At 34.1% G+C, this 19,684-nt stretch overlaps 1 protein-coding gene across 1 annotated transcript in view; it reads left to right on the top strand.

Moving 5' to 3' along the window:
• Positions 1 to 16,838, top strand: part of CRPPA (CDP-L-ribitol pyrophosphorylase A) — a 297,138-nt gene extending 280,300 nt beyond the window's left edge. Inside the window, exon 11 of the mRNA XM_055314505.1 lies at positions 14,046 to 16,838. Coding sequence (XP_055170480.1) covers positions 14,046 to 14,150 — 105 coding nt within the window. The 3' untranslated portion in view covers positions 14,151 to 16,838. The remainder of the gene's footprint in view (positions 1 to 14,045) is intronic.
• The last annotated feature ends 2,846 nt before the right edge of the window (positions 16,839 to 19,684 follow it).

Below are 19,684 nucleotides of genomic sequence, written 5' to 3'. Positions count from 1 at the left end.
CTCTTTGGTATTCCAGGACCCTGAATTTTTCCCTTTGGCTTCTTTCCCCTTTACCACTCAGCTGACAGAGACTGCTTCTCTCTTCCTTTTTATATTTTTCACCATCAGAAGACTGCTACTTGAAATAAAGCATGATTTTAAGTCTTTTAAAATTGGTCATGCTAGTCAGATGTGTGCTCTTTTTTTTTAAATTTTTTTATTTTCACGCTTAAGGAAGGCTTACTCTTTTTTGGTAATAGTTTTATGTCAGATTTACATTCATCAGTAGTTCCCCCTTCCATCTTTCTTAGTTTTTCCAGACTGCCTCTTGTTGCCATAAGGCTCATGACAAGGCATTGGAGTATAAGAAATTGCTTATTTAAATTTGGTGATTTTCTCTTTTTTTCTTTTAACTTAAAACTATTTTGAAGTCCGGAAGTTCTCGGTCTTCAAATTACACTGAGGTGGATTGTGTGTGTGTGTGTGTGTGTGTGTCTGTGTGTATGTGTAATTTTATTTGACCTTCTCATGGTTTAGCTTTGTTTCTTTTCAGTCTATCTCTCCCTCCCCTCCCTTTTTCTGTTTTAGAAAATACTGAGAGCTGCCTTTGCTTTTATCTGCCTGGGAGCCCCAATTGTTTCTTACTCTGTTTTCTCTTAACTGCTAAGTAAGTTTCACATCCTATTATTAGACATTTCTAGGTCTTCTGAAATTTACTTGTAAATGTATATGAAAATCTAAAGTTTATATTTTAATCACTCTCCCAACAGTTTAATTGATCTTAGAACATTTTGATAACTCGTCTTCTACTTTTTTATGCTACTGTTCTTAACCAGTATTTTCATTTATACTGTCTAAATATTACTTTTATTGATTTTTCTGGAGACATTGCTTTCAGATATATTCACTTACTTTAAAGCTTTTTCATTTTCCAAAGCTTCTTGCTCTATTAGAACTTCCTTTTGAAATTATTTTTCTTGTACTTGAGATACATCGTTTTGTGTCAGAATATTTTTAGAAACAGACTTTTATATTTTGTTTAACTGAGGGACTCCATATTTTATCTTCATTCTTGATACATAGTGTTTGTGGTAGGAAGTAAAAAGTATCTAGGTTAATAGTTTTAGTTCGTTTGTATTCTGTAGGGAGTCAGTGTCTTCTTTTTATCTGTAGCACCTCATAAATACTTCATTGTATTATTACTTCCATTGTTGATGTGAGGAAGACTGTGGTAAGTCTGATTGTTAGTGCTCTGTTGGGTTGCTCTGTCTAGCTATTCTAAGATTGCCTCTTTATATTTAGTGTTTTATAGTTCCCTTATTAATTGTCTACTTATTAAGTTTCCTATTTATCAAGTTTGGAATTTACTAGGTTTCCTTTGTGAATGAGTTCATGTATTCCATAACTTCTGGAAATTTAAAAGCAATTATTATTTTTATTGTCCCCATTTTCTCTATTCTCCCTTTCTGGGGTTCTGATTAAATGTATATAACACATCTTATCATATCTGCCAAATTCCTTAACCTCCATTTATATTTCGTATTTTTTTGTCATCTCAGATATGAATTCTGAGGAATTTCTTCAACTCTGCCTTCAGTTTCAATAATACTCTTTTCAGTTATGTTTAATCTGTTTCCTGACCTGTACTGTGAGATATTTCATTTGTTTAAACTCAGCAATGTTTTTTTTATTTAAAAAGTTCTATTCCTTATATTGAAAATATATTTGAAAATATAGTTTTACTCATTTTTCTGTTTCCATGTTTGTTTGGATTTTTTTACATAGTTTAAAAAATATTTTGTACCTGAAAATTTTAATGCTGGTTTTATTTTCATAAGAAATTGGTCTTTTGTTTCCACCATAACTTGTTATAATGAATATGTTTATGTGTTTGTCTGGCCTCAGTGGCCTCATAGTCCATAAAGATAAATATGTGTCTGTTTATATCTTAATGTATAACTTACTGACTGGAATCAGGTAAATTCCATAAATAGTTATTAAAAGGAGTCCCTATTTTTTTTTTCCTCATCTTAACATTGGATAAGTTTTTAAGAATTTTTTTTTTTTAAGGAAAGTCTCACTGATTGGTAGTTTTTAAAGCCCTTGCATATCACAAATGTCTCCTTTTTGTTCTTCTAACAGAATTCTAAGATAGCAATCTATTTCTTAAATGCCATTTTCTTGTGGTACTTAGCATTTCACAGAGGGCTGTTCTTGCCCATTGAAAAGAATCTGTATTGTCTGCTGAAGGCTTTTGAAATTTTATATTTAAATTTGAAGGTAACATGTGAATATGGCTTCTTTGAGGGTTGGCACTAATTTTGCAAGACACTGTATGAATACTTCTGTCTGCAATTCCTGATCTTCATTCAATTGAGGGATTTTTTTTCCTGCATCATTATGACTTCTATATCTATTGCATTTTCTCCCCAGATTGCCATTATGTAATTGTTGTTAAATTGATACATTGATATTTTACTCACTATTTTCAGTCTTCTATTTTTTGAGTTCTAAATATTTTCAAGTTTGACTTCCACTAATTGAATTCAGCTTTATATAGAAAAAGTAAGTTCTCTACCACCTCCAATGAGATTTCTAATTCAAAATACATTTATTTAATACCTACATTAAATCTCTTATGATGTAAAATTATTCCTACTTTGTTTCCACTCTTATGATTGAAGCATCTTCTTGAATCTTATTGTTGTCTTCAGAAAGAGATTTAATTCTGATGATTCCAGAAAGTTCTTTCTACCTAGAGTATTTTTTGCATATCTGATTTTTTTTTTCTTTCTCCTCACTGGGAAGAAGCTGTATAAGCAAACTTCTACCATCTGCAGCCTTCTCCATGAGAACGAACTCTGCTCTTATGCTAAAAGGAAGCTTTGGTAGACTAGTTTTGGGTTTTGTGGTTTTTTTTTTTTTTTTTTTTTTTTTTTTTTTTTGCTAGTTAATACTAATAAAAATTAGCACCAGTCTGGTCAGGATAGAACTTCCTTTATAAGTTTCAACTTAAGCTTCCTTCTTAGAAGGAGATAGAGTTTTAAATGTAATGGTAAACACCTTACTGTGGAACTTGGATATTAAGATTTTGAATGCTAACTAATCACCCCATTTAACTAGTATTCAAGAATCTAATGGTCATTAACTAGATGTCTTTTTCTTAACTACTCAAAACTATTACAACAATAATTTTCTCTCTCATTCTTTCTCTCTCACACATGCACTGCTACCATGAGAATATGTTTGCATTGATCCACTGAAGTTTATTCCTTGTGTTAAGTTTGTAATTAAAAATTTAATTGTAAATTTTATGGGAAAAGCTTAGTCTTTCTGCTCTAAGAGAATTATCAATATTTTTTTTTTACTAATAGTTTGTCTACTTGGACCATCAATTCAATAACAAACTATTGTGAAAAAAAAATAAATAACAAACTATTGTGGATAATCTTTCTCTCGTCATTTCTCATACATTCTGGAAAAAATCCCCATTGCCCTCCAACACCTAGTATGTGTTGCTTTTCTGCTTATGCAGCCCTTCTACCTCAGAATATTTGCCTCATGGTCTGACTTTATCCCCTTGACTTGGGTATATTAGTGTAAATTTATCAATGTTCCTTACATTTAACTCCCAGACCAAGGCATCCTTTCATAGGAGGTGGAATCATGTAGCACAGATTTCTAGCTTTAGACATTTTTCCAGTTCCCAAATACAGAATCAAATTTTTTCTTATTTTTATTTTTAGGAGGTTATTCCATACGGATATCATCCTTTATCTAATACTTTGATATTTCAAAGATATCTTAATTGTCATATATAAGGCCAGATCTTTATAGAATTAATTAACAAACTGACCCAGTTAATAAATATTTTTGAGTATCTGCTATGAATATAGTACTTTATTTGAGGTTATAATTTGGGAGAGTTTCCTTTTACTATCTGAAGTTAGCTAAAAGAATAAGACCTGTACATACATAAACCCAATAAAAATATCAGTAAGAGATAGAGAAATTATGATGATGTAAATTATTGCTGTTCAGTAAAGCAGATAATAGTCATTGCAGCCAGATTTTTCAAAATTTATGTGAAGTAGAAAGACAATTATTAGGAAACCATTTTACTAAAGAATAACTGATTATACCAGTATGGCCATAGAAGTGGATTCTGTAAAGAAGAACTTTGGTTAGAAGAGCTAATTAGGTTGATTATGGACAGTCTTAAATGCTTGAATGAAGAATGTGCCGAATGTAATGTGGATTTGATAGAATGAAAATGGTGTCCTAGTGAGATGAGAGCAGTAACCATAGGCAAAGAAAAGTAGCCAGTTAAGACATCCTAGAGGAATCCATCTACAGGATGCTATGAAAGTAGACTTGGAGCTTTTGGAATATGATCAGCAAGCGATGTCACAGTAGAAAGCTAGCAGAACTTGGTGACTGCTGGGAGAGATGTGTAGGATCAAAACATTTTGCTAATTAAAAGGGACATTGTGTATAAGACCATTTTTTCAACTTTATTAAGTTGCAGAATTGATAGTATAAATGGTGTTATAAGAAAATAAAGTATGACAGTGTGACAAATCCCAGATCTAGAAATAATTGACACAATAATGAACTGCCTGTTTCTCAGGGTAGACATCTGCTTTTTGGCTGCCCATGTTTTACCCCATTGTGCTCTGGCACGGAACACTGCATAGTCTGGATTTTTCCTATCTTTATTTTCTGTTTGCTCTCTGAGCAAAGTAACAGTGCTGTGCCCCAGAGATTTGACCAATTATTATTTTTTTATTTTTTAAAGATTTTATTTGAGGGAGAGAGTGCACGTGTGTGAGCATGAGCAGTGGGGGAGGGGCAGAGGGAGTGGGAGAAGCAGGTTCCCTGCTCAGGTCCTGCGCTCAATCCTGGACCCAGAGATCAAGACCTGAGCTGAAACCAGGAGTTGGACACTTAGACAACTAACTACCCAAATGCCCCTGACCAATTGTTTTTTCTTAGTTAGCTCTTTCTACAGATACTTACTGAGCACCTATATAGTATGTGCAAGACATGGAGAATAAAGAAGACCAAAACTACTATGTGAGGATTATGTTAATAAGTAAATCCAGGTATATTTTTATTAGTATTGTATTAATGAGGTTTTCAGGAGACGGTTTTTTTTTTTTAACTCAGATGAGCAAGAGGCAAATGCTTTTCATTTGGAGAGGACGGTTTTGTTTTTCTCAAGCTCTGTCAAATAAGTGACTGCTTTTTCCTGGAGTTTTGTAAATTTACACACACCAAACATTTACTTTCATCTCCACTAGGGGGCAATGTTTTACTATTAGATTTTTTTTTTCTTCTGTGTGAGAAAAATGTATACAATTTTTTTTTGATTTGCTATCTTATAAACGTAACGAAAGTGGTAAAATATTTCTAAGTCTGTGGTTTAGCATTTTATATATTATATGTGCTATATTTTTGTATATTGTACTTGCTTTCTATAAATACAGAGATATGTAGCTATAAATGCATGTATGGATAATGGATATAAGTCGTGCACTTTTATTTGTTTGGAAGTGTTTGATATTTTCTGGCATTTTAATGATTTTTGCATGAGTTCACCAAAACAAGGATAGATGGCAGAAGGATATTAATATCAAAATATGAGCATCCTGAATTTCAGGACAGTTTCTTAACTCATGGTAATTGAATTAGGCTTTAGGTATGGAATTTGCTAAGACAATGTAATGTTTACCTTTCAAAAAGGACTTTGTAATCTCCTCAGACATCTGAAGCCTAGATATGTATATACGTATATTTTAACTTTATAGTTTTCCTTTTAACAGAGTACATTGTGTTCTTTAGGAATGATGTGTATGGAGGATGAATGTCTCTAAAAGATTTCCTTTCAGGTTGTCTATAAAGATTTGGACAACAATGATGTCACAGCTTTTCCTGCTATTATTTGAGAGCATATTCCACAAAAATCCACAAATTTGATTCTAAAACATACTGTAAATTTGTTTATGCCTCTTAAATTCAAGTACTGAGACCTGTGTAGTGCAGTGATAGAATTAACATTTTAAAATAACATTTTAAAATAAACCTTTTAAAAAGTTCTTCAAGTTTATGTACATTGGGAATAGTTTTGCCATAAGTTATCCTTGAGAAAATGAAAGGAAACATTTAGTGAGTATGGAATTTTAAAGACCTAGGCTTTATAGAAAATTGACCACTTGTACACAGTTGTGAGGTGGATCTTCTCTGAAACTGCAGACTTGTTGCCCAAATAGTATTAGATGGTGTGGAGGGGGGAAGGAAGAGTTGCTATAAATTATGGAGGTGTTCCCATCATTCCCAATCTTCTGTGAAAATAATGACATCTCCTACTTGCCCTGATTTCCCAAATTTTGCCAATGGTTTAGAAGTCCCATGAGAATTTCTGCATCAAAACTCTATTACTCTGTTGAAGATTATATATATATTATATATATATATATATATGACCATCATAGGGAAACCTACCTATCAACCAGGAAACAAACCACATACAAAAAGACTAAAATCCAGGATTCTGTTGTCAAAACCTAATTGCTCTGGAGTAAATTTAGAATTACCTTATGTGTTTAAAAGATAATAGTAATTAGAACTCTTATGCATCTTTCGTCTAAACATAAGTGTATTTCATCTTAATCTTGAAATGACAAGGGATGAAGAAATAGTTAAATTTGGTGTTTCTAGATAAAACCCATGTGGGGTCTAATGATAAATAATTCAGTTTGACGATATAGAAAATTTAAAATAGCTTTTATATATTTATGTTTCATCTAATGTTCTTACTAATATTTAAAAAAATCTGTTAAACTTTTCAGGATATCAATGAGCAATTGTTAATGTACTGAATAAAATTAAATACAATTTTTTTGTTTCCTTCAGCTTGACTTTTATCATATTTTTCTTAACTTCTAAGTCAGCAGAAAGCTAAGGCCTTGTGAATTATTAATATAATTCTTCAGACCTTTTATTGAAGACTAAAATATTCAAACAAAAACTGTTTTCTTTGTGCAGATTTTGAAGACTTTCTATGAAGATAAAAGTTTCCTGGAAATTTGGACACTGTTCTGTATTATTGATTTTATGCAATAACAAATCAAATTTAATTCCCAGAATTTAAACAGTCTTGAAACTAAATTTTAAAACAACTTATTTTCTTACTAGAAGACTAAGTTGTGTTCATAATAGAAATTTTGAAAATAAAACACACAAATAAGAATAAGAATAGCCATAAATCCATCATCCAAAAATAACCCTTGTTAACATTTTGATAGTTTTCCTCCTGGTATTTTAAGAAATCAGACCATTGTATCCTTCATTTCCTTTCTGACAGGCTTCTACTCTTTTAAATATGTTTGTAACCAAGAAAAAGAGTGAATGCCATTTTTTTGGCTAGAAGTTACGTTTTTATTGTTTTATGATAGGATAGAGTTAGCAATTTTTAATATTTTTCTCAAAAATTTGACACTACTGTGAACAGGATAATATAAAACAAGTAATTATGATGGCAGTCATTTAGATTTAAGAGAAAATGTAGACTTTATCTTACATCTCTAAATAGCCTCCTGTTTTTCTTTAAATTCTAGAAACTTCTTCTTTTGACTTTCATGTGTGAGTATGTAAAAATTGGTGTGCCGTATTTATAGTTTATGCTCATTATGGCTGGTGAGTAGAAATGAGTAAACCTGAAGCCTGGAATTTGCAAGAGTTACAGATAGTAAATGAACTGATGATAAACTTAATTTTAGTAATATTTTTACTTTTTTGTGGAAATTTAGGTACTTGCTTTCCTTGCAATCTCTTTGTGAGGTCAAGCCTATAACAATGATATGCCACAATGAAAATCAGCCATGATTTCTTGTTCCCTCAATATTTCTTATCCATTCTGGACTTTTCAGTTTTTGCCTCCTTTTTTGCTCATCCTTTGGTTCCATCTCCTTCAAGAATCCTTGTGACGTTAAGTGGTCTTAGCACATTCTGAATTCCCTCGTCCTTTATGCCCAGCTGTAGCAATATTATCTTCAGCCTTGCCCTTTGCGTATTTATGTACGTGACCTTGCATTGTTCTTCAGAAATGGAGTTGACTTTTTTAATGCTTGTTAGTTTCACATAACAAACATTACCAGGTGACATGGCTGCTGACATAACCCACGTGTGATTTTCTGAATGTCCCATATAGGTATTTTGATGGTGGTGGAGGGGTGTATCGGTAAATAGGGAAGCAGTAGGGAAATGGAATAGTAATATAGTCATACATATTATGATTATAGTAATAATTCACCATTTCCCTCTCTGTGCTTCAGTTTGGATATATACGTATATATTTTAACCTGTCCTCAGGATCACTAGTACTGTTTTCTGCTCTGCCCATCGCATATTAAACCAGTCCAATTAAGTATTAATTTCAAGTATTATATTTTACAGTTGTAAAATACTCTATTATAGATTCCCATTCTATGCTGAAAATGTCCATTTTTAAATCCGTTTCCATATCATCCTCTTTAACATATTAATCATAGTTATTTTGAAGTCATTGCATATTAATTCCAACATATGGATTATGTCTGAAAATGATCCAGTATAGATGATTTTCTCTCCCTTATGTTTTTTTTCCTGCTTTTTTGCTCTCTACTTCTTTATACTCATCTAGTAAGATTTTGTTATATGCCACACTTGAATTATAAGACCTTTTAAAGGCTCTAGCTTGTTTTAGCTTTCTCCAAAGAATATTAAAATTTGTTCTGGCAAGCGTTTGTATTATTGGGAGATCAACCTGGCCTTTTGGAGACCGTTTAAACTTCTTAGGGCAGATCCAATTCCGTTTTGTCTTTATTAGTAGGCTGTAGGCATGGCCTTCTAGAGCTCTTAACCAAAAGCCATGGGTATTCAACCAAGGTCTCTTCCTTCTAGCTGGACTCAGATCTAACCTTGTCTGCAGTACAGTGTGGTCTGAATCTTTTCTCATCTCCCCATCCTTCCCTCAGTTATTCTCTGCTAGGCGCTGGTGAATCTTCCTGCACAAGCACAGTTCAGAAGTTGACCGAAAAAGTGAAGGAGTTTTTAGCAAAATTTTAGGCCATCTCTGCAACTCACCACTGTCAGGGACTTAACCTGCACATATCCAAGGCACCTTAACAACTCTGATTGTAATCTGTGTCTTTTCTACCCAGAGAGACTGTCATTCTCTTCTTGGGCTCTATTTCTCTTCCTGAGAGTTTGGAAGAATTCTCTCAAGATGGCTGGAGTAAATGTTATCTCACGGGCTTTTCTTTCAAGCACCGTAGACATGCATAGGTTACTGTCCAAGACTTGCAACAGTATTTTTACATAGAGTAAATAATCAGATTTAATGGTTATGTGTGATGAGAGGGTAATATCAGCTACTATGTCATGGGTGAAATTGGTGCACACCATAAAGATAATTCTAACAGCTATCATGAATGGATATTTACCAGGTATCTGTAGTTTATGTCTCGTCTGATTTAGTGCCCACCAAAAAGTGGTGATGTAGCTACTATTGTTATTATAGTTTTAGAAGAAAAAATTGAGAACTTTGAAACTTAAAATATTTGCTCAAGATCACTTGAAAATTGTCACAAATTCATGTCACAAATACACGAAGCTTTGTGGCTTCGTGTCCAACCCTCTTGCCTTTCGCCTGTGTGCCTGGAGCCAGTCCCTCCATGCTTGCATTTTCTCCTGTAGTGCTCACAGGTCCCAGAACCAATGGCATTCCCTTTGCCCTGAGTCTGCAGTGGGTCCCTTTTGTGCTTCCTTCCCCTCAAGTAGCCCCTCTCCCCATGGGCCACACCTGGGAGTAAGGGGGTTACCCCTTCCCAGTGTTTTTTATTCCTGTGGGGCTCACCCCAAAGTATTAAAAGTAGCTTTGTAAAAAAAAAATACGAGTCAAAGCCTGTATTTGAATACCAGTAGTCTCATTATAGAGTCTGTGCCCTTACCAATAGCATAATTTATTAAAAGAATAGTGTATTTTATTTAAGGAATATATAAATGAGCTGGCACACACAAATTAACATTGTAATCAGGTTTTGTAATTCTGGCACATAAATATTTTTAAAATCAAGAGAAATATTTTGAAATTGAACACATACTTTTTTGAAAAATAATACACTTTGTATTATTCAGGATAGCACAGAGTTGTCATATGCCCTGTACCCATCTCCCTTATTTTTAACAACTGAAGGCCATAGTTTATTCAGATTTCCTTAATTTTACCCAATGTATTTTTTTTTTAATTTCAGGATATTCTATTATTTTTAGTTTGTCTGGTCTCCTTAGGTTCCTAACTGGCTATGACAGTTCCTCAGACTTGTTTTTGATGAACTTCACAATTTTGAGGAGGATTGGTCAGATATATTGTAGGATGACCTCCTGTTGGAATGTGTGTAATATTTCCCTGATGGTTAAACTGGGGTTATGGATGTTGGGGAGGAAGACCACAGCAATTAATGCCATTTCATGACATTATATCAAGAATGAGTACTATCAACATGATTTTTCGGTATGCATGTTGACCTTATTTAAAATAACATTAAACATTTTTATTTTATAATATTTGGGATATACAAAGAAAAAAATACACACGTATGTGACTGATATTAAAATGACCCCTTCGTAAGGCCCCTTTTGTTCCCCTCCCTCCTCAGTTAAAAACACTGATTTGAATATCTACTGGCAGCAAGAAATGTTTTTTTAAAGACCTATTTTAATTTACATTTTTAAAAAATTGCATTAGCAATACTTTTATAGAGATAAGAATTTTGAGATGAGTTTAAAATCCATACATTATTTGAATATCTGCTTTTTGTATATAGTTGAATTTTCTGAATGTAGGTGGATTTTACCATCTTGTTTAATCACTTTTTGAATTTCCATACTTTTTAAGAATGAGATGATTGAGCTCAGGTAGAGAGGGAAAACAGTGGAATTCTTCTCACTGAATTAAAATCATTCCAAATGATGCCTGAAAAAATTGCACAAATATATTAACCTTTAAAATGAACATTCTTAAATTCATTAGTTAAAGGTGTATTAGTTATGAAGCTATCAAGATGGGAATAGAAGATTTATTCTAAGATATAGAAATGTGAATTTTCTAGCTCTAGGATCTTAAACAGATTTTTTCCCTTCTTCATTTGTTCTCTGCTGTTTTCATTATGACAAATATAAACTGGTTTCAAAGAGGCTATACAAATAATCTTTTTCTGTTTATTTTTAAAGGGGAAACTTTAATTTTCCTCACCTTTTGTATGTCTCAATTTAATAAATGAGACTTGGGCGTAAATGTGTATTATAAACCCTGCAATATTGCAATTAATTAATCATTATGAGTGGCAAATACATATTTATAGTTAATTTGTGTTTTGTTTAGTTTTAGAATATTTGTGTATTTATGAATGATATGACATGAATGATATCTACTCCCATATAAGGGAATCACAGTTTAAGCCTAAACATAATTGGCTTTAGAATGGTTTATATGGGGGATCCCTGGGTGGCGCAGCGGTTTGGCACCTGCCTTTGGCCCAGGGCACGATCCTGGAGACCCGGGATCGAATCCCATGTCGGGCTCCCGGTGCATGGAGCCTGTTTCTCCCTCTCCCTCTGCCTGTGTCTCTGCCTCTCTCTCTCTCTGTGACTATCATAAATAAATAAGAATTAAAAAATAAATAAATTTCTAAAAAAAAAAAGAATGGTTTATATGTGATTTAGGTCCTGTGATATTCAGGAAACCAGTACATCATTTGAAATCCAATCCTGAAATGGCATTAAAACTCATTTGCAAGATGCAAAGCAGCCACCATTCAGCCTCTAGTGGGTTTCTCCCAGTTCCATCCCTTAGAACACAATCAGGGAAATTGATAGAAAAGTGTAGCTTAAGCAGAGGTCGTCTCTCACCACTATCCTCACAGAGGAAAAACCTAGGGCCTCTGGGCTGGTGAAGGTGTGCTAGTGGAAAGGTTTTGATAAAATTCTTTGTACAATTGCCAGGCTTCCTGCCAAATATGCAAATAGGAGCAAACAAAGTAACCAAAAAGTGGTCAATGTTAACAGATGAGTTAGACTGAAAGGATGATGATAACCTCTATCATAGCCTCCTTTGCTTTGAATTCATTATAATTTATGGAGTGCTACCATGTGTTAGGCATTGAACTACGTGTTCCATATTCAAAGACAAAATGAAAAATTCTTTATATCCAGAAACTCATCATCTGTTAGAATAGATGGTCAACTAAAAAGGCTATTAGAATTCAGTGTGTTGGAGGCATTCACAGCTGTGGAAACAGAGATTCGCCTCACCCACATAGGTGGGGGAATAGGAGTCTGGGTAGGTTGCAACCATCGATATACTGAGTGGAACCACAAAGAGTAACTAGGATCAGCTGAGCTAGGAAAGGAGTGAGATAGCTTTCCTGGCAAAGGGATTAGCTGGGGCAAAGGAATGAACGTTTAGAAAAATAGCTTGTTTGGGCAATCTTATACAGCTCTGTGTGGCTTGGAGAATTGAGTGATTCTAAGGGAATGGCAGGAAGAAGATAGAAGGATAAAAAGGTAAAGTGTTCTCTGACTTGATCCTAAAGTTCAACGGTAGCCTTGAAAGGGTTTTAGGCAGAGTAGTGATATGCTTAGATCTATATGTTAAATAAGTATTTTGATTGCTGTGTGCAAAACAGGGTAAAAGAGGACAAGATTTTATTTTTATTTTTTTATAGATTTTATGTATTTATTCATGAGAGACACTGAGAAAGGCAGAGATACAGGCAGAGGGAGAAGCAGGCTCCCTGCAAGGAGCCCAGTGTGGGACTCGATCCTGGAGAGGACAAGATTTTAGAGAGACTGTTTATGAGATTGTTCCAGAAATTTAGGATGGAGATGTTTCACGGGCAGTGGCAGTTTGAATGGAGTATATGGATTCAAGGAACGTTAAGAAGGCAGAAGCAGTAGGTACTGGTGATAGACTGAACATTAGTAAAGGCATTAAAGATGATGCCAGGATATAGAAGTTGGTTACCAGGTCCCTCTTTTTGAACCTAGCACAATTCATAAACACACAGACCTTAAAGATAATAGCTGTTTCGACCTTCCCTTCACCTTCATATTACCATCCCCTCACCCCCCTCAAGAAGTCTAAGTAGTCTGTATTCATAGGCAATATGATTTCAAAGGCAAAAACCACATTTTAGCAACTTGTGAGAAACTCCTTTCGCTAATTTGCCTGATCCTTACTTCACAAACAACAAGCCATTTTTATTTTTCCTCCCAGACCAGTACTCACAGTTTATAACAAAGTCTGTTGTTGGAGAACACTCAGAAACAAAATGAAGGAAAGGCGTGCATCATCGATGAAATATTCACACTTGAGTGAAGAGCTAAAGTTGGTCAGATATTGGGTTAAGGGAAAATCTTTTGTTTCATACTGCTAGCATTTGAAATTGTGCCAATATCTTCTTGGTATCTTTAACAGAAACATTTTTGTGTATAATGAAAAGTGCTTGCAAAAGCATTTCTCCTTTATTTGGGGGACCAAGTACATATCAGTGGCTGTGTCCAGAGAGCAGGCGACCTTGAAAAGTGGCTCCTTGAACTCATAAAAATAGGATAATGGTGGCTGATAGGGGCTGAGTGATGAGGGAAATAGGGAGATGTTGATTTAAGAGTACAAACTGCCAGTTGTAAATAAATTCTGGGGTTTTAATGTATAGCATGGTGATTATAGTTAACAATACTGTATACTTGAAAGTTGCTAGAGAGTAGATCTTAAATGTTCTCACTACCCCGTCAATGGTAACTGTATAAGGTGATGGATTAACTAACCCTTTTGTAGTAATAATTTCATAACATACATATATCATCACATTGTACGCCTTACACTTACCCAATGTCACTTGTCCATTATATCTCAAGCTGATGGAAAAAAGCTAAAAGTGAAGAAATATTAAAAGATAAAAGTATTAAATTTCATGTGTGACATTTAAAAAATAATTATTGTTTTATCCTTATTTTTTTTTCAGGAGGAGCAGAACCTACAGGCAAGTTTAAGGCAAGGCGCCACAATTATTGCCACCTTAATCAAAGAAAGAAATTCTGGACTTGTTGGTCAGCTACTGGTAGCATGAAGAACACAGAAAATTATGTATGGGGTTTTTAGAAGCATTTATTTAGGTATCTCCATTGTGCTTCCCTCCCTATTGTATGTGGTAGAATGTTTGGGTTGTCTTTTATGTCACATATTTTGTAGGATATGATTTTTGGGTTATAGGAATGGATCAGTGTTTTTAATCTGTGAAAAAAATACTTTGGTGCAAATATAAATTATCTCAACCAGAAAATAAGTAAATGAAAAGTAATAACATTCAGGTAATCTTTCTGCAAAGGGAAGAAAAATCAAATAGAAATCATGGTGGGTGAGCTAATCTTCCTATGAATAAGAATTTAGAATACTTCGGTTATGACATTATATCTGTGTTAATTAGTAAATCACACCATCATGAAACTAGTAAAAAAAAAAGATTTAGAATTATTTTTAATTCTAAAACTGTCCTTTTATCAAGTGCTATTTTGATTTGTATTCTAATTTTCCACACCTTAAAAAAATAAGTAAATAAAAGAGATAACTGGAAACTCTGCTTCAAATATTTTCACTCTTGGCTTCACATTACTCTATATCTGCAAAGGAGTTGTAATTCCCTCCTGCTTTTGTTTCAAAATTTTTTTCTTGGTTTATGAAAAGTAATTTTGACTTATTTTAAAATGTCTCTGATTTTTTGGAATACATTTAAAAGAAGACCAGATATTTCATAAAACTGAAATTATTTTGGTCAATCCCAAGTTAGTCTTTCTGAAAGGTAGGGAGTACTAAAATATTTTTGATACAGATACTGCTGTTTTGTTTTTTTTTTAATTTATTATTCTTTTAAATTTAAGTAGGCTCCACACCTAGCATGGAGCCCAGTACAGGGCTCAAACTCACCAGCTGGTATCAAGACCTGAGCTGAGATCAAGAGTTAGATGCTTGGGGCACCTGGGTGGCTCAGTGGTTGGGCATGTGCCTTTGACTCAGGGCATGGTCCCTGAGTCCTGGGATCAAGCCCCGCATCAAGCTCCTCACAGGGAGCCTGCTTCTCCCTCTGCCTATGTCTCTGCCTCTCTCTGTGTCTCTCATGAATAAATAAATAAAATCTTTTTAAAAAGAGCAATTTTGAGGTACCTGGTTGGCTCAGTTCATTAAGCATCTCTTTTTATGTTATCTATATTAGTAGGAGATTTTATATTTTACATTTAGGTAATAGTGAGTACAATGGGTAATGGACATGGAGTAATTACTTCAGTTCATTCTCCTAAAGGGGTTGTTTCAGTGTAACGTGGGTCTAAATCCCTGGGCTTGCGATTTCTCTCTCTCTAGGGATGATAAAAAATATAAGCAATTTAATTCAAAATCGTGAGGATGAGAGTATGAGTATGTGGGCAATGTGTAGATTTTTAGTTAGAACGTCTGTCATTGTTAAGGTAATGTCCTTTACTGTGAATATGGAACTTGAGGTTCAGGAATCTTAACTATTTTGGCTAGAGCTGTATGATTGCCTCCTAAGAAAAGGTAGAGATTAAACTCAGGACCGTTGATAATAAATTTCAAGCTCATCTCTTTGTTTATGATTCTCGCAAAGGACATCCAGCTGAGAGGCAGTTGGAAGTAAGCCAGACTCCCAATGAGCACTGGAGGAGTGGACAAAAAAGGACAGGTCATCCCAATGACCAGAGGAAAGTCCTGAAGCTTTTGGCTTTCCAGCCATCTTTCCAACATATAGAAATTATAGCTAGGGGTGAAGGGAATGGAGAGAATTATTGGCCAAGAGAGAAAGAAAAATTGGTTGTTTTTTAGTGTTTAAGAGATCCAGAGGCAACTTTATGGTTAAATTTTCACCAGTGCTTCTGTAAACTTAATTATTTTCATGGGAACAGTCTATTTTCACTTTATTTTCTAAAATGTCTTTTAAAAAATAGTAATTTATGCTTCAGAGTTGCTCAAATTGTTTTCTACCCCTGGAAAGTTTTGTGGAATGACTGTTTTCTTTCTAAATGTTTGCTTGTTAATTAAACGCAATTTAGTTAGACTTTTATGGAATTTAACAGTGTGATCAATGGTTTGGTGAATGACTTGTTGGTAAGAGGTAGTTTGTTTTTCATAAAACTGCTCAATTTGAGAGATAACTTGTTGCAAGTATGTGAATTTATGGGTAAGAATTGGAGCCCTATATTCCACCCAGAGCCACTTCTTACTGTGGACACTTCAAATGTTTTGCATTTGTTTAATAGGTAAACTCTTCTTTCTCATGCTGGTTATCACTATCACATTTTACTTAATATATGTAAATACAATGATCATTTCATAAACGTTAAGTTTCAGTAGAACATTTTCTTATATTAAATCCGCAAATTTTATTTCCTTTTAACGTTGAAACTAATTAGGCCAAGGAAGAATAAACAATATTTTAATGAAAAAGGTTGAAGCCATTTTGAAGGAAGATTGAGCTTATTTTCAAAGTTTAATTAAAAAATAAACAGGAAAAATGAAAAAGTATATATTATTTTAGGATTTTTTAGTATAGTTTGAAATAAGTGAATTAGAATTCGCTGAGTGGTGGTTTGGGCATTGTACTATTTATATATGTTCTTGTACATTTTACTTTCAAAGTTGTGAGAGATGTATGCATTTTTTTAATGACAAGTAACACTATTAAAGATTCTCAATATATTATCTTTATAAGACAAAATATAATTGATAATGAATTAATCAGTATTTTAAAATCCAGTGGCAATTATCATTGCTATTTAGTGTATATATACATATTTTTTTACTGACTCGATCACAATTGAATAACTAAATATGTCATGTACTCTGAAAGAATAAAAATATGATGTTTTATTTTACAGATAGAATTTGAGATTCAGATTTATTATTCTGTAAGATGTATTAAAAAACTCTGCAAAATCAGAGGTCTCATTTAGATTTTTTTTTCTTCTTTCCCTCATATTTAGTAGATTTCCTGAAATTACAGTAACTGCTAAGGATATAAAAGCTCTATTCAGTCACAGTGGAAGAGAATATTGTGATCACTTAACAGTGTCTGCATGGTTTTAGGAGGTTGAATTCTGGTTCAGAAATATTCTTTCTCTCAACTTAGCTCCTATAGGAGGAATGTGTGTGAGCTTGTTGACTTTGGGATTCATCATGTAACCTACTCTGACTAGTAGAGTGAGATAAAAGTGGCTGTGCGTGATGGGAAACTAGTCTAGAAAGATCGTGCATGTCTCTGCTTGCTCCTTTGCACTTTTGCCCCCACCATGAGATGAACATTTTCCACCTGGCCTGGACCAAGAGGAAAACAAAAGCTCAGATCAATTGCTCACCAGCTAGTCAATAAATAGATGAATAAGCCCAGCTAAGATCAGCTGTGTTCAGCAGGGCTACCTAGGCCAGGTCAGTTGGCCTCCACCAGACAGGTGAGCTAAATAAATGCTCATTGTTTTTTTGCTAATATTAAGTTTTGAAACTTTATTGCACACCAAGTGGTACTCAAGGAAAAAAGATCTGTGGCAGTGCATGAAATATTTGTACTTGCAAGCCTAGGATGATGGATCTGGAGACATACATTTTGCTAAAGTAGAATGCTTATGAGGAGAAATGTTGGTCAGAGTAATGATCCCAACATACTAGAAGGTTCTGAGGGTTATCTCCTTTCCTCTTAAATAACTATTGAGAAAAACAGACCTGAATGTTTTAGAAACATTTACTAAAGAGGTTAAACTTAATTAGTCTAAAAGGATTTTGAGTTAAAATACAGACATTTAAAATAATAATAAAAATAGCAAACATTTATTGAATAATTACTGTTGTTTTAGAAACTGTTCTTCATGCTCTACATGAACCTAACATATTTTTCTTCATAATAACTGTGTACTAGGTACTATACCAATTTCTATTTAAAAAGATGAAGAAAGCAAGGCTCATACATTTTAAATACACATATTTAGACTCACCCAAGCAGCAAGTGGGAGAAATGAGATTCAAATAGGTTTTTCTCACTTTAGAACTTATATTCCTAAACACAGTGCAATGCAATATTACAAAACATACTATTCTAAGGTCCCCTAAAGAATGATCTTTAAAGATAGGATTCTCAAATACCTTTTTTCTTAAATAGCAAGTGGGGGAAAAGGCTAAATCCCATTGTCTTTCAGTGCTTCTGTACTCTTCTTTTCCTTTGTCCATCACCCCCCCACACACACACCAAACGTATTTTGGGACTTCCCTAGATCTATAAAATCTACAAGACTGATAGTGACGTATGGTTACTCTCAATGCCATCTCTGTGGGCTCTAAAGTTGTAGGGATTTCCTCATGCAGCGAACGATCCTACTTGGATAACAAAAGTGTAAGATGAAAAAGTAGAAGTAAGTACTTTCTTGATGAACCAGAGTCGCATAGAGCCTCTTGTGCCTTGGCAACACAAGACAACATGAAAAGAGAAGTAGAAATCCATTCATCATGTTCATAGGAGGAAGGAAAATCTAGAAACATGCCTAGGCATGACAAAGTATGAAGTCTTACCTTGCCATGAGACAGTCCTAAGAACATTTATCACAATATTTGCTCGATGGGAAGATTTGGGGGTAAATGGTGCCCAGTATAATGAGCTAGACCTGAACAGAGCTAGATTGTTTTCTCTTACCATCTGAAATATTGGAATCTGTGATTTTTAAAAATGTCTTCACAGCTGAAATGCATTATGTAAATTTATGCTCTACTTAGTTGAGGATGCTACTAAATAATCTGAGCAGTTGTTAAAACATCTGGGTCTCTTTAGCAGCATGGGATAAAGCCTAACTTGTCAAATGCATTTCTTTCTTCCAGTTTAACCTTAATTAATCCTTGCAGAGTCTCTGTGAGGTAGGTCTGTATCAACCTTGTGATATGACAGTTGCAAAAAGGCATGTGCAGAGTTTAAGGACACTTGATCACCCTGCAGATGGAAAGGCAAAGTGAGTTTGAGAATGAAACATTTCTGACTCTTGGACAGTTTTTCAGGGAATTCTATTACAACTAGGTAGGTTTGTTCTTAAATGTTTTTTGCTTTTGTTTTGTTTTTTTTTAATAATTTATTTTTTATTGATGTTCAATTTGCCAACATACAGAATAACACCCAGTGCTCATCCCGTCAAGTGCCCCCCTCAGTGCCCGTCACCCATTCACCCCCACCCCTCACCCTCCTCCCATTCCACCACCCCTAGCTCGTTTCCCAGAGTTAGGAGTCTTCATGTTCTGACTCCCTTTCTGATATTTCCTACCCATTTTTGTTTTTTTTTTAAATCTGATTTAAATCTACATTCAGATTTTTACCTGGATGTATTCCCCTTTTTTTTTCCATTTTGCAAAATTGCCATTGAGCCCAGAGGCAAAAACTTTACCAAGGCAATCCTAGCGATCTTTTTGACCTGAGTGGAGACAGGATTTGAGATTCCACAAGGAAGTCAATTTTGTAAGAATTTTCATTAGTCTGTAGACTGTAAAATTGGGTTATTTGGATAAGGTCTGGCAAGGCATCTTGAAGATGAACTGAGTGAGGTTTCTGGAGGCTTGCCATTCTAGATC

This window comes from Nyctereutes procyonoides, unplaced genomic scaffold (assembly GCF_905146905.1).
Source record: "Nyctereutes procyonoides isolate TBG_1078 unplaced genomic scaffold, NYPRO_anot_genome, whole genome shotgun sequence".
Lineage (NCBI taxonomy): Eukaryota > Metazoa > Chordata > Mammalia > Carnivora > Canidae > Nyctereutes > Nyctereutes procyonoides.
This window is presented reverse-complemented; position numbering and strand designations above follow the sequence as displayed.